The sequence below is a fragment of the Ochotona princeps genome, chromosome 20, assembly GCF_030435755.1.
Source record: "Ochotona princeps isolate mOchPri1 chromosome 20, mOchPri1.hap1, whole genome shotgun sequence".
Classification (NCBI taxonomy): domain Eukaryota; kingdom Metazoa; phylum Chordata; class Mammalia; order Lagomorpha; family Ochotonidae; genus Ochotona; species Ochotona princeps.
In genome coordinates, this window is record NC_080851.1 from 24,180,272 (window position 1) to 24,193,617 (window position 13,346).

A 13,346-nucleotide genomic window follows, 5' to 3' on the forward strand; every position below is an offset into this window, starting at 1 on the left:
TGGGTTCCAGGCCTCCCAAGTGGCAGCTTAATCTTTATGCCAAATACTTGTCTCTGTAGAAAAATTCTAATTTGCCCTGATGTTAATTTCACCTAATGTTAGGTTCAACTAAATTTCCAGTGTGCTAGTGGATGTCTTCTTTATCATCACCATTAAAATCACTGAAAGCCATTTCAGAAATCAAACATGTGAACCTTGACGGCACTTTGTCATGTCACCGTATTAGGAATATGTTTTCAGTGCCCTTAAATTCCAGGGTCCTCCAAAGACGGGTACTATGTTTCATCCTTGACTGAGTCAGACATTAAGCAATTTCAGCTAGTTAATGACATGCTGTCTCTAGGTGTGGGATCTGGTCTTCTAATTGCATAACACACTCACTCCTTTCAGTTTCACTTTGTTCGTTGATTCTCTCCCAACTCCTTTACCACAAAGATTGTTTGTGAGAGAGAATACTAATCTGGAAGGAGTTTTGCTTTGGAGAACAGAGAATTATTATGAATTCAATTATTATATAAATTCATTATTATTATGAATGCCCATTCCATATCAGTTCCACCAAAAGAATATGCAGAGGACTAATCAGAACAGCATGATAAAACAGCACAATAAGACTTTCTTTCTAGGGACCTGCAAGGTGGTACATCTTGTTAAGCGGCTGTCTACAACCAATGCATCCCATATCACGGTGCTGGCTTAAATTCCCACTGCTCTGCTTGCAGTTCAGCTCCTTGCTAATGTGCCCAAGAAAGCAGCAAAAGATGACCAAGTACATGGGCCTCTGTTACCCACATGTGAGACCGGGATGAAACTTCTGGTTCCTGGCTTCAAGCCTGGCCCAGCTCTAGCTGTTGCAGCATTTGGGAGAGAATCAGCTGGAGGAAGATCTCTTTCCCTGCCTCTCCTTGCTGTGTTACTCTGCCTTTCAAATAACTAACATGAGTCTTTCGAAAATACAGAAAAAAAAAATAAAAAAGGAAAAAGGACCTTGTCTTTCATTCCTCCAATACAAAAGTGGTAAAGTAGAGCCAGTGTTAAGTAGTTGGGTTATTTTTATCACTAACAAGCCAAACTTACATTATGGAATGATAAAAAAAATCCAGACTAGGGAATGCTTAAACCTTGAATTAAAAGGAAAATGATGTATTCCTTGCAGAATATAACCCGAGTTGATGAGAGAAATCAAAGTCGTGTCCCTATCTCAGACTGCATTCTGTATTTGTACTTGCGGCCAAAATGAAATATAAACTTCTCAGTAGAAAAGTTAATGTAGCATTTGAAAGAAAATTAGCTTTGGAGCAGTGTTTCTGGGTGAAATTCAAGAGGAGTGGGACATGCACTTGAGCCAAACATTAAGAATCTACGTGGGGTATCTGTACCACCTATCAGGGTTAGTGTGTTTGAGTCCCCTAGCCCCCCTTTCACTTCCAATTAAGCTTCCTGCTACTGTGAAAGTGAGTTGGTGTTGACTTAAATACTTGAGTCTATCACTCAGGTGAGAGACCTGGGCTGAATTCTAGTTCTCAGCTTTAGCCAGGCCCAGCACTGGCTACTGTGGGCAGTGGGGAGTGAATGAATGGACAGACGGGGTGTGGTGTGTGTGTGTGTGTGTGTGTCTGTCTGTCTGTCTCTTCTTTCTGTCTTACCTTGTCTCATAAATGCAAAAAAAAAAGTAAGAGAAAGAGAGAGATGAAAAAGAGAGAAAAAGAGAGAGAGAGAGGTGAAAACAAAAGCCAGAAGGGAAAGTGCCTGTTTCAATCTTCCCAAGCAGAACATGTAAAATTATAAAATTTTATTGGCACTTACATAGCCTAGTACTTCCCAAAGGATATTTTACTGCTTGGAAAAAAATCCTATAGTCTATGATCTAAGTTATGGTACGGATGACGTAAAGCTCTTCCTTTGTAATTGACTTATTCCCGCATTGTTTAGCCATGGCGTTAATGAAGCAAAGATCACAACTTTGATTGACAGATGGGTACGATTGCTCCAGCATGTTCTGCAGTCAATTATGGTATAATTCCAATTGATCAGTTCGATTCTACTATCAACGTTTATTGATTCCCTACTATGCAAATCAATTTTTTTGTATGATGCAGGCATGGAGAAGCAAAATGAAACAAACAGAAATCCATGATGGTTTTGTCCTCACAATCTACTGGGGGAAACAGATGCATTCACAAATACATAAACTACAAAACAAATGCTAAGCACAATTATAGAAGCACAAAGTGTAGTGGGAAATCAGGGCAGAAAGATTAATTCTAGCCCGTGAGGCTGTGGATAGATAGCCGCAAATTTATCACCACCCCAGGAATAACAACAGCTTACCACATATGTTATAATAACAGTGGGTTAGGATTGCTATTTTAATACCCAAATAAAAAATATATCGTAATTAGATGAGATCTGCCAACAAAATAGCAAATCAACCAGAAGTTTAAAATATCCAAAGATAATGAGTGATTTGAGGTTTCCCACTTTTGTTTAGGATTAGTTAGCTACTTTTATTTATTCCTGTAGGTGTGAGCTACTTTTTTTTAATATGGTCTAAGGGTTATTATATGTGGCCTAAGGATTATAAGATCTACCTGCACATGACAGTTCCCAGAACAAATAAGTGTATTCCCTTGGTAATTATTGATTCATGCCTTTTTGTCTGAGTTTGAATCTGTGGTTCTAGCAGTTAAACTTTCAACCTAAAGTTTTAATTTTCAAAGTTTTTTTATGATAGCTTACTCTGTAAGCACATAGATATTAGAATTGGAAAAAAATGTTTTCTTCAGTTAGTCTTCTTGGATGCGTGCATGTATTCCTTCCATCAAAACCATCAAAATATTTGAAAGGAGGTAGAGACATTGAACTTCATTCAGTATTTTCTTTTTTTTTAAGTTTTTTTTTCAAAATTTATTTTTACTGGAAAGGCAGATATAGAGAGGAGAGACAAAGAGAGAAGATCTTCTGTCCGATGATTCACTTCACATGGGTACAGGTTCTTAAGGTTTTGTGTCCTCCTTGACCGCTTTCCCAGGTCATAAGCTAGTCGGGAAGTGGAATATCCAAGATATGAACCGATGCCCGTATGGAATTCTGGTGCATTCAAGGTGAGAACTTTAGCTGCTAGGCTTCCATGCCGGGCCCAGCTGGGGTCAAGTCTATCTGAAGCCAGGAATTCGGAGCATCTTGAGGGTCTCATACATAGGCCCAAGGACTTGAACCAGTTTCTGCTGCTCTCCTAGTCCATAATCAGGGAGCAAGATCACAAATGGACTCTTCTCGGGCCAGACCCATTAATTCTGTCCCTTTCTAGCTGAATGGCCCTGTGCAAGATCTTCATGCTTTAACTTTTCCATCTGTCACACTGGGATCATCTACATAGGTTGATGGAGTTTTATATAGCAATGGGAGTAGATGACCTACAATTATGTGCAACAATGTGGATAAACCATATAAAATGTTGAGATAAAGAAGCCAGACCTCCCTCACAAAAAGTATACAATAAATTATTTTTTATGCTATGTACATAATAGACACAAATAATCAGTGAATTTAGAAATGAGGGGAGTGGAATTTTGGGGGCTAAAATGAGGATGGTGTGTCTTTTGGTCAATTAGGGAATGCAGAAAGAGGACTTCTGGGCAACTGGAAAGTTTCTATTTCTTGATGCAGAGCCTACTACACAGATGTGTTCAGTTTGTCAAAGTCAATTAAGGTGTGTACTTACTGCCAGGTATACTTTTCAGTCTCTGTTTACAGTTCAAAAAAAAGAAAGCTTTACATATTTGGCAAACTCTTTCAGCCCTAACAACAGTTTCTTTTATCACAGAGAGCTCAGGGGTTGCCAATTAGACTATTGTGTCCTTCATATACCCAATTCAACTCTAATTTCTTTAAGATCTGGAACTCTGTTATTTACTTTCTGTTCCCCTCACAATATCTGGAGCACAGGAAAGTTGAGTGTTTTATTAAATGGGTGAAAAAGAACTAAGCAATAAATAGAAAAGCAGCCCAGCCTTTCACTGTTTGGGGCTGTTAGGAGCTTATTTTCATGACAAGGACAATCATTATTTGACTTCACTGTATTTCACTTACTTGTACCTATTGACTTGGCAAATAAATCCTCAGATGCATTTTATAAAATAATTCATTTTGTGAATGAAGACATGGAGAACCTACCTCTGGCTTGAGAAGGGTGTTGACTACCCATCTACAGATTTTTATTGAAAGGGCTGACAATGTGGCATAACAGGAGAAGCCACCCCCTGCAGGACATCTGTATGGGCACCAGTTGGAGTCCTGGCTGCTCCATTTCTGATCGAGCTTCCTACCAATGTGCCTGGGAAAGCAGCAGCAGATGACCCAAATGAGACACTTGTATAAAGTTGCTGGTTCCTAGATTCAGACTGGCCCAATCCCGGGCCTTTGTGACCATTTGGGGTGTGAACCAGTGAATGGAAGATCTTCCTCTCTCTCTGCTTCTGTTTTTTCTTCTCTGTAATTCTGCCCTAAAAATAAATAAATATTATAAAATTATATTTATTGAATAGGTGCTCCTTTATTCCACAAGTAGGAAGAACACTTTAGGGTAATCTGTTCTCACCCCATCTGTTGTTTCTTCCATTTCTTTCATCTTTCATTTCTTCTTTTCCTGTTTCCAAATATATCTGCCCCATCCCCTTGTCCCTCTGCTAATTGAAATTGCCTTAAGATACACAGTATAAATATTGTGCTATGTTGGGAATCATCCATGTACGGAAGATGGAGGGAGAGCAGGGGTGTCATAAAAATCTGAGTGGTTGGGGAAACATCACAGAAGGAAATACTTGAAAGTGAGATTGTACCATGTGGATATTCAGGAAGAAAATTCCAGACAGAAGTTGAGTGCAACAGCTCTGAGACAGGAATGTTCCCAAGTGGAACAGGGTGGCCAGGGTGGCTGGAGTTAAGAGAGTGGAGGGGAGAGTAGAGAATAAAGCCAGAGAAAGCAGAAGGAGACCCTAAGCCCCTGGAAACCCTTGGCTTCTACTCTGAAAGAGGAGAGGTCATCCTCAGAGTGCATAATCGAGCTGGGTAAATCTGGCTATGGATGAGTGACACAAGATTATTAAAAAGCAAGGTCAAGATTTGAAACAAGCTTGAAATGATGTCAAAATACTCTTTGTCATATTCAGCCTTTTTGAATGTGACAAAGAAACCTTTCCTTAAAAAAAAGATGCATGTGTGCACACACATAATTTGTCAATAACCTCGGGAAATTCAAGGACCTCTTGAAATCCATACAAGAATTGCTGGTGCTAAGACAGCTCACCCATCATTATGCAGCTACCTGACGCAAAACTTAGTTCTGAACAAGGCAGTTCACACCACACCAACTTTTGCAAAAGCATGCCTATTTCCATCTTATGGAATGGACGGCTCTAACAAGAAGAAGCTATATTTCTATTTTATTATGTTTTTAAAAATAGCTATTACATATATACATTGGAATATAAGAATAATTTCTAGGCATTATCATAAAATATAGTAATCAGGTTCAAAAAATCACTCTTAATATATTTTAAAGCCAAAAGAAAACTGCATATTTCTTTGTAGAAGAACCAAAAAGTGAAAAAGCACTTGTTTTTTTAATGTCTGGAGTTACAGCAATTCAGCCCAATAATTACAGCTTTCTTATACTTGCGTTTTAGCTAGTAGATTTTAATAAATGAGAAGATGATTTTATTCATGCAGTTTGGTGAGTAAAATGCTCCAGAATGGATAGCAGGGCAGAGGGAGAATCAATAAAAGGTGTTTGTAGAAAGGATTCAAGTGCTGTTTTATGCAAAAGTTGAGAAAGAAGAGCGAAGGTCACAGGTCACTTGTGGCATAAAAATAAGACTCAGGCTGCTTCTGCACTTACAGTAAGTCTAGAAATATGGGCCTGACGCAATGGCTCAGTGGCTCAATCCTAACCTTGTACGTGCCTGGATCCCATGTGGGAGCTGGTTCATGTTCTGGTTATTCCACTTCCCATTCAGCTCTCTGTTTTGTGACTTGGGAAAGCAGTAGTGGAAGGTCCAAACCTTTGGGACCCTGCACCCAAGTGGGGGACCTGGAAGAAACTCCCGGCTTCTGGCTTGGGACCAGTTCAGCTCCAACTGTTGCAGCTGCTTTGGGGAGTGAACCAGCAGATGGCAGATCTTCCTCTCTGTCTCTCCTTCCCTATGTGCACCTGCCTTTGCAACAAAAATAAGTAAATGTTAAAAAAAAAAAAAAAAAACTAGAAATGCAGTCATCGTGTTGTCCTCACAATTATTTCCACATTGTCTGTTGAGTCTGAGCAATGCTCACAAGTAGATAGAAATGAAACTATTGGACATCCGTGTTTCAGTAAGGTTTATAAGTCCTCTATGATTTTAGGGGGAATAAGGCTGTGCTCTGTTTTGCTTTACAATTTAAATACTTTTGTTTATACCCCCAGGTCCCTTCTCCAAAGTGGAGAAGGGTCACTTTGAGCCAATGAAGAACCATAGAATTCAAACTCTAGGGGTGACACTGAGTTTTCTCACAAGCTTCATTACTGCCCTAGAGCATTGGTCTGAGAGAAAAATAAAAGTATTTTGGGAATGGAATATGAGAGAAAGGAAGAAAATATTAAGATCTCAGAAAGTATCCCATATCTGGTTAGGGTGGGTGGGTGAGGAAACTCCTGATCCTGGAGTGTTGCTGTTGGATTCCATCCCAGGGTTGTCTGGGACCCTGGCAGAGCTGAGAAAAGCTCTTGCCGTCTTCTAACCAACCTGTCCAACTAACTCTGAAGGAGAGTGTGAGCAAGGAAGCCTCTAGACTTCCCATTTGCTAAGACACAGGTGGCCACAGGATCATCTAACAGCAAGGAGGTTCCAGTCCTGACATGGACCCTTGGCTTCTTCACCTTGCAGCAGGGTCAACATTACATCTAAGTTCTCTGTGCCCCATTTCTCAAAGTAAAATATGGACATTTACCCAGGGAGAGTGAGAGACAGGCATTTAGCCACTGGTCCTTTCATTAAAAAAAAAAAATTTAGAACACTTCATCACTCCGGAAGAAAAATAATCTTATCAGTTAAGCTAATATCACATTGAGCTATAGATGCAAACTTCAGGGTGCATTGATTATTGTAAAATGAGACAATATGTTGTAGAATGGTGATTATACAACCCCCATCCTCTGAATATTCATCTATAAGTCAGAATGTATTTCTGTTGAAAGTATTGGTATTAACCTGCTTTCCTAGCAGAGAGTAGAACAGTCCTTATGGTCGATGTTATGAATGCGTATTAACAGCTCATGCATTTGCATATCTGGAACTATAGTAGAAAATGCAAAACAAAATTTCTTTTGAGTTATTATGTACAAACACGTGGAATCCTTGCTCAATCTTCACTTAACAACTTTTTGTTTTCTCATTTTCTTTTTGTTTTAAACAATCTACAACACCCAAACAATAGACTAATAGTCAGAGAAACCTAAACAAAGATTCTACCCCTCACTCCGTCAGCACCGAAGATTTTTCTTTCATGTTCAAAGGCAGAAATACAACAGTCCCAAATGTTTTCATCAATAAACTCTTCCTCATTTTTCTACATGTACAAAGATAAAATGTAGAGTCTCGCCTTTCAAGGAGCTACACTGGTGATCATTTTCTGCTGACAGATCATGTCATCTGTCGCTTGCATTTTGATTTTCATGTTTGTGATGACTTTAATGCAATGCAGCTCCTGGGGAGTGTGCAAGTTTCAAATGTGGTACAAGACGTAAAATCCGTGACAGTACTGCCTGCTTTGTGGCTCATGACTCCAGTACTTGTGCTCTTTTAAAAATTAAAATTAAACCGTGTGTGAGGACAAAGAAAACGATGTATCTGGCCTTCCCCGAGACACTGCATGTGCTGATGGAAGACGTGCACGTGTAGTTTTTTAACCAAAAGCTGTATGAAATACAGGCAAGTGCATTTACTAACAGTTACAACCCTTGAATAACACAGTGGAAAATAGCCTGGATGTGTCTGATTTCAAACAATAATAATAATAAACCATGAGCCAAATATGCTTATCTGTTTTAAATTATAGGCTGGCTTTTCCTTTAAATTTACACTCTTATATATTGAGTCCTGATGGAGAAAAACTTATCACTTTTACCTAGTAGAATTCTCCTTTGGCCAAGTCCCCTGCCTTTTCCAGAACTGCTCGGCTAAGGTCAAGCCACTCTTTGAATCAAACCTATATGTAGCACGTTCCCCCACTGCCAGCCTTTGCCAACTTGGGTCCAATGTGCATGACAGCGGCAGGATTCTAAACCTTGGGAAAATAGGATTTCTCAGAGGAGTGCTAATACAGCGTCCGCAGTTCCAGCTCTGCCAGCGATTACTTTAATACCAAAAACATACTCTGACTTCAGAGAATGCAGTACCTCAGTCGTTAAACAAAGGTTGCATCTATCTGTTTATTGTTCAATTTTGGGGGGGGTCTAAAAAGTACACTTTTTACTTTACTAACAGGCAACTCTGAAATTAAATGCCATTTCAGGAAAAAGCAGAGGAAGAGTAGGGACGGAGGTGTAGAGGAAAACGATGCAGGTGGAATTTGCCTCCAGCCTCCCCGTTTGTTTTATCCATAAGGCTTTGCCAGCTTCATTTCACTGTTTAAGCTCTGCTTTTGTGAAAAGTGGGAATTGGGGGGAAAATACAAATACGAAGCACCACTGGATGGGGAAAAACCATCAGACGCTGATATAGAAACACAAAAAACATCTACAAGCATGTTGGTCTAGAGAGAGAAAAATGTGAGTGGGAAGATTTTTAGGAGAAAGAAAAAAATCTGAAAATACACACACACACACACACACACACACACACACACACACACACACAGCAGGAAAGCTAAACTTCCAGGAAGAGAGAGACAAAAAACCCAGGAGATGATTTTTCTTGTGATTGTGTCTGAAATAAGGAGGAACAAGCAAGCTGAGGCTGGAAAGAGAAAGGAGACAATAAAAGAGTGAGCTGGGTGACTTTCCATGCAGGGGACAAGCATGTGGTTTAGATCTTTGATAATAAAAGATGTGTGTGTGTGTGTGTGTGTGTGTGTGGTGTGAGATCTCCCCAAAAAGTTGCTAAAGACACTATCAAATGTGGAAGGAAAACATTTAGAATGTCTTCCATAGACCCCAGATGGAGAAATTGTTCTTTTATTCCAAATTCCTAAGACACGCAGAAGTCGCACCCATTAATAGGAGAGCACACAGACATGTACACACTCCTAAGTTGTGTGCCATGAAGCAAAATAGGGAATGAAGGCGACCTGTTCTGACCCTGATGGTTTGCACAAGTCTGAGTTTGCTTTGGCATCTCAAGACCCGCCTGAGCCCCTATCCATGACTTCCTCCTGACCCCCTCCCGAACCCAGGTGCACAGACGAGATGGTGATCTTTAGAAAACAACACACCATCAACAACAAAAACCTCACGTTCACACAAAAGCCCACCTTGTAAATGAACAGAATATTAACGACTCCCTAACACTTGCACCGTTGGCAGGGCGAGCCCGTGCACCAGCCCTGCTCTTTCCACAGATTGCCAGTGAAACCGAAGCAGCTCGGGGAGAAACGCACCTACTGTCTGTGAGAGGCTGCTGCAGGTTTTTCCCTATCAGTCTAACCTTCTGTGTTGATGCATGAAGGCTGGTACCCACTTACAGGGATGCCAGATGATCAGTGCAGAGTGAAGGTCCCAAGAGAGAGGATCACATGGCTCTCTCTGCCCTGTGACGTCACTAGCAGATGGCATGGGTACCAGCTCTGGCAGTTGGCATCAATGTCACTTTTTAGAGATCAATGAGATAGTGCAGATATACACAGATCTAGAGACTCCAGGAGACGATGCGACATTCAGCCTGAAAAGATTTGGAAGACCCAAAATGAAAACTGATTATTGAATGAAATTAAAACCTAAGGTAATATAAATAAAGATATATACTTCAATTGATGCTGCCTTTTGCATGCAAGTATTTAAAGATACAGTGTCACTGTCTTATGGTATTTATGTGCTTTTTGCCATCTATAACTTCTTATCGCCTTTCATGCTTGTGAAGGAAGTACCACATACTTTCACTGCTATTATATAACACTGCAAGTATGTGGACATTACTAAGAGTTTGTATACGTGTGTATGTGTGTGTCTTGTGGGGACTGGAGATTGTGAAATGGAAAAGTCTCTCTGTGAATGTGCCTATTTGTTTGAGGACTTGGATTAAAATACTTAGTGCTTCATCAAACAAACAAACAAAAAAAAACCAAAAAAAATGCTGTGGAAACACAAATTATTTTCCCATTTCATTTGGGATTCTGGACACACGTGCACAATTGCAGTGAGGAGCCGTGGACGGCTCCTGTCAGATATTAGCTGGAGGGAGACTTCCGTGCCTCACAGAACAAAAACACCACGAGAGTGGTTTTTGTCCAGGGTGATTTGAGCAGCAGAAAACAGACGATACACTCGGAAAAACGGGAAGTGTTCAGACCATTCTGAATGTTCTCTTTGATTGCTAACAAAAAAAAAAGTCAGTGATTTTTTCTTAAATGTGCACAGTTTATTTCAAATTAACCTATCCCTCCACCCACCCCCCTTTTTTTGAAGGCTGGTAAAGTAGTGCTTTCTCCATCATCTGAACTGATCAGAAAGAATTTGGTTTTAAAATTGACCCTGAGGAATCTTTTCCTTAAATGTGTATATTCCCATAGCCACTTTTCCAAATTCGCAGTTATATGCTACAGCAAATAAAGTCAAGGTTTATTTTTTTTCCTCTTTGGAAAAAAACCAAACTCAGAAATTCGTCAGCTAATGGAGAGACAACACTTTTCATTTTAAAAACTGGTTCGTCCTCCCATTTTGTACCCAGGGGAGTCAAAATTAATGAAATTCTTCATTGCCACCGCATGTTCTGCATTTGCTTGAATTCTACAGTCCTTTTCATGTGTTAAAATTTAGCTTAAAATCAATGAGAAATGGAGTTGGTGGTGGCATTGCGATAAATGCTTCATGTTTTATTTTCTTTGAATAATTTGCCAGGATACATTAATTCTATTGCATGCATCGATGTTTTCATAATTAAGAGTTTGCAGAAACTAAAAAATGAGATTGGATGTGAAAAAAATTGGTCTTGGAATCAATTTTTTTTTAAATGTGTACAAGCTTTTATAGTTCTCTGATGATGTTTTTAAGTGTACCAACTTATAAATTAAAATACTTTCAATATTGTGCTGACACTTTTTTCAGGTAATTTAAGAGTAGAGAACCATGTTAACACTACCGTTTGACGAGTCTGTTGTAATGCCAGAGTCCCAGATGTGCAGAAAGTTTGCTAGAGAATGCGAGGACCAGAAGCAGATTAAGAGACCAGACAGCTTTTCCAAGCAAATTGTCCTTCGAGGAAAGAGCATCAAAAGGGCCCCTGGAGAAGAAACCGAAAAAGAGGAGGAGGAGGAAGACAGGGAAGAGGAAGATGAAAATGGGTTGCCCAGAAGGAGGGGTCTTAGGAAAAAAAAGACCACCAAGCTGCGGTTGGAAAGGGTCAAGTTCAGGCGACAGGAAGCTAATGCGCGGGAGAGGAACAGGATGCATGGCCTCAACGACGCTCTGGACAATTTGAGAAAAGTGGTCCCCTGTTATTCCAAAACCCAAAAACTGTCCAAGATAGAGACTTTACGACTGGCTAAAAACTACATCTGGGCACTTTCCGAGATCCTGAGAATTGGCAAGCGACCGGACCTGCTCACGTTCGTCCAGAACTTATGCAAAGGCCTTTCACAGCCCACGACAAACTTGGTGGCAGGCTGCTTGCAGCTCAATGCCAGGAGTTTCCTGATGGGTCAGGGCGGCGAGGCTGCACATCACACAAGGTCACCCTACTCGACCTTCTACCCACCCTACCACAGCCCTGAGCTCACCACTCCCCCAGGGCATGGGACTCTGGAGAATTCCAAGTCTATGAAACCCTACAATTACTGTAGTGCGTATGAATCCTTCTATGAAAGCACTTCCCCTGAGTGTGCCAGTCCTCAGTTTGAAGGCCCCTTAAGTCCTCCCCCAATTAACTATAATGGGATATTTTCCCTGAAGCAAGAAGAAACCTTGGACTATGGCAAAAATTACAATTACGGCATGCATTACTGTGCAGTGCCACCCAGGGGTCCCCTGGGGCAGGGTGCCATGTTCAGGTTGCCCACTGACAGTCACTTCCCTTATGACTTACATCTGCGCGGCCAATCTCTCACCATGCAAGATGAATTAAATGCAGTTTTTCATAATTAACGAGGAAACTGAAAATAAACAGTGGTCATTCACCCCCCCACCCCCCGTCTAATTAAGACGAGAGCAGCTGCTTGTGGGCGGGGAGTGACTGGCACCACTCTATCGAAGGTGTTTCCTAGTTGCCCAAGTGTGTTTCAACTATTGTGAGAATTTTCTATGTAATAATAAATCTCTTTTCATAGGAGAACTTTCCAGTTCTTTTTGTGTGTAAAGCACTGTGATTCTGTTTCTACTGGAAGGAACTTTTCTTGTTTTGTTTCCTTTACCATTTGCTTCATTTGTTGGAACAAAGTGTCTAAGAATATACTGTTGAATAAAGACATGCATACAGCTTAACTCCATGTCTTTTTCAGTTGTACGGTCATTATAAAAATGCATGTTATTAAAATCAGATGAGTAAACTGGTGTGTCTATAATTACCAAGTATTCTGTATCACGTATCTCTTAAAAATCGGAATTGTTTAAATTGTTTAAAGGCTGTCACTGAGCTAACAGTGCTATTGAGGATGTGAAACAGTATACAAAGCGAGGCAGTTTTCAGTTTGGGAAGGACGGGGCTGAATGCACTCAGTGGGTAATGAACTCCACTCCTTACGGGCAAGGTGGCATGACACTGGGGTAGGTGGTGGCATCATTTTGGAGCAATTCTTTCAGTTCTGAAGAGAAATGATTTTTTCAGCACTGGTTTCATGTGGTTCAGAAATTCTGTGTACAGGTTTGTAATCACAAGGTTCGACTGGTTTTTTTCTACCCCACATCTTAGTGGCGATTAAACTTAAAAATTTCTACCAGTCCGGGGCATCTTTGAGCCGTGATATTTCTGCATGCTGATTGTTATTTACTGGGGACACAGCTGCTTACTATCTCCGAGGATCTCCCCCACCACCCTTCTCCATTTCAGAAATACTCCGGATTTAGGAAATCGGAAGAGCTAAAATAAATCCCAGGGACAAAATGACCACAAACGCTTACAAAGAATTTTCTTGCTCAAGTCTCTGAAATGAAGGAAGGGGAAGCC

At 40.5% G+C, this 13,346-nt stretch overlaps 1 protein-coding gene across 1 annotated transcript; it reads left to right on the forward strand.

Annotated features, from left to right (window-relative positions):
* Nucleotides 1-11,293: 11,293 nt before the first annotated feature.
* NEUROD6 (neuronal differentiation 6) lies at nucleotides 11,294-13,117 on the forward strand. The gene has a single exon (XM_004582390.2). The coding sequence runs from the start codon at nucleotides 11,315-11,317 to the stop codon at nucleotides 12,326-12,328; it is 1,014 nt and encodes a 337-aa protein (XP_004582447.2). The 5' UTR covers nucleotides 11,294-11,314; the 3' UTR covers nucleotides 12,329-13,117.
* Nucleotides 13,118-13,346: the final 229 nt, after the last annotated feature.

Excerpts from the sequence above, each read along its gene's own strand:
- NEUROD6 (XM_004582390.2), top strand. The coding sequence starts at position 11,315 with ATGTTAACACTACCGTTTGACGAGTCTGTTGTAATGCCAGAGTCCCAG.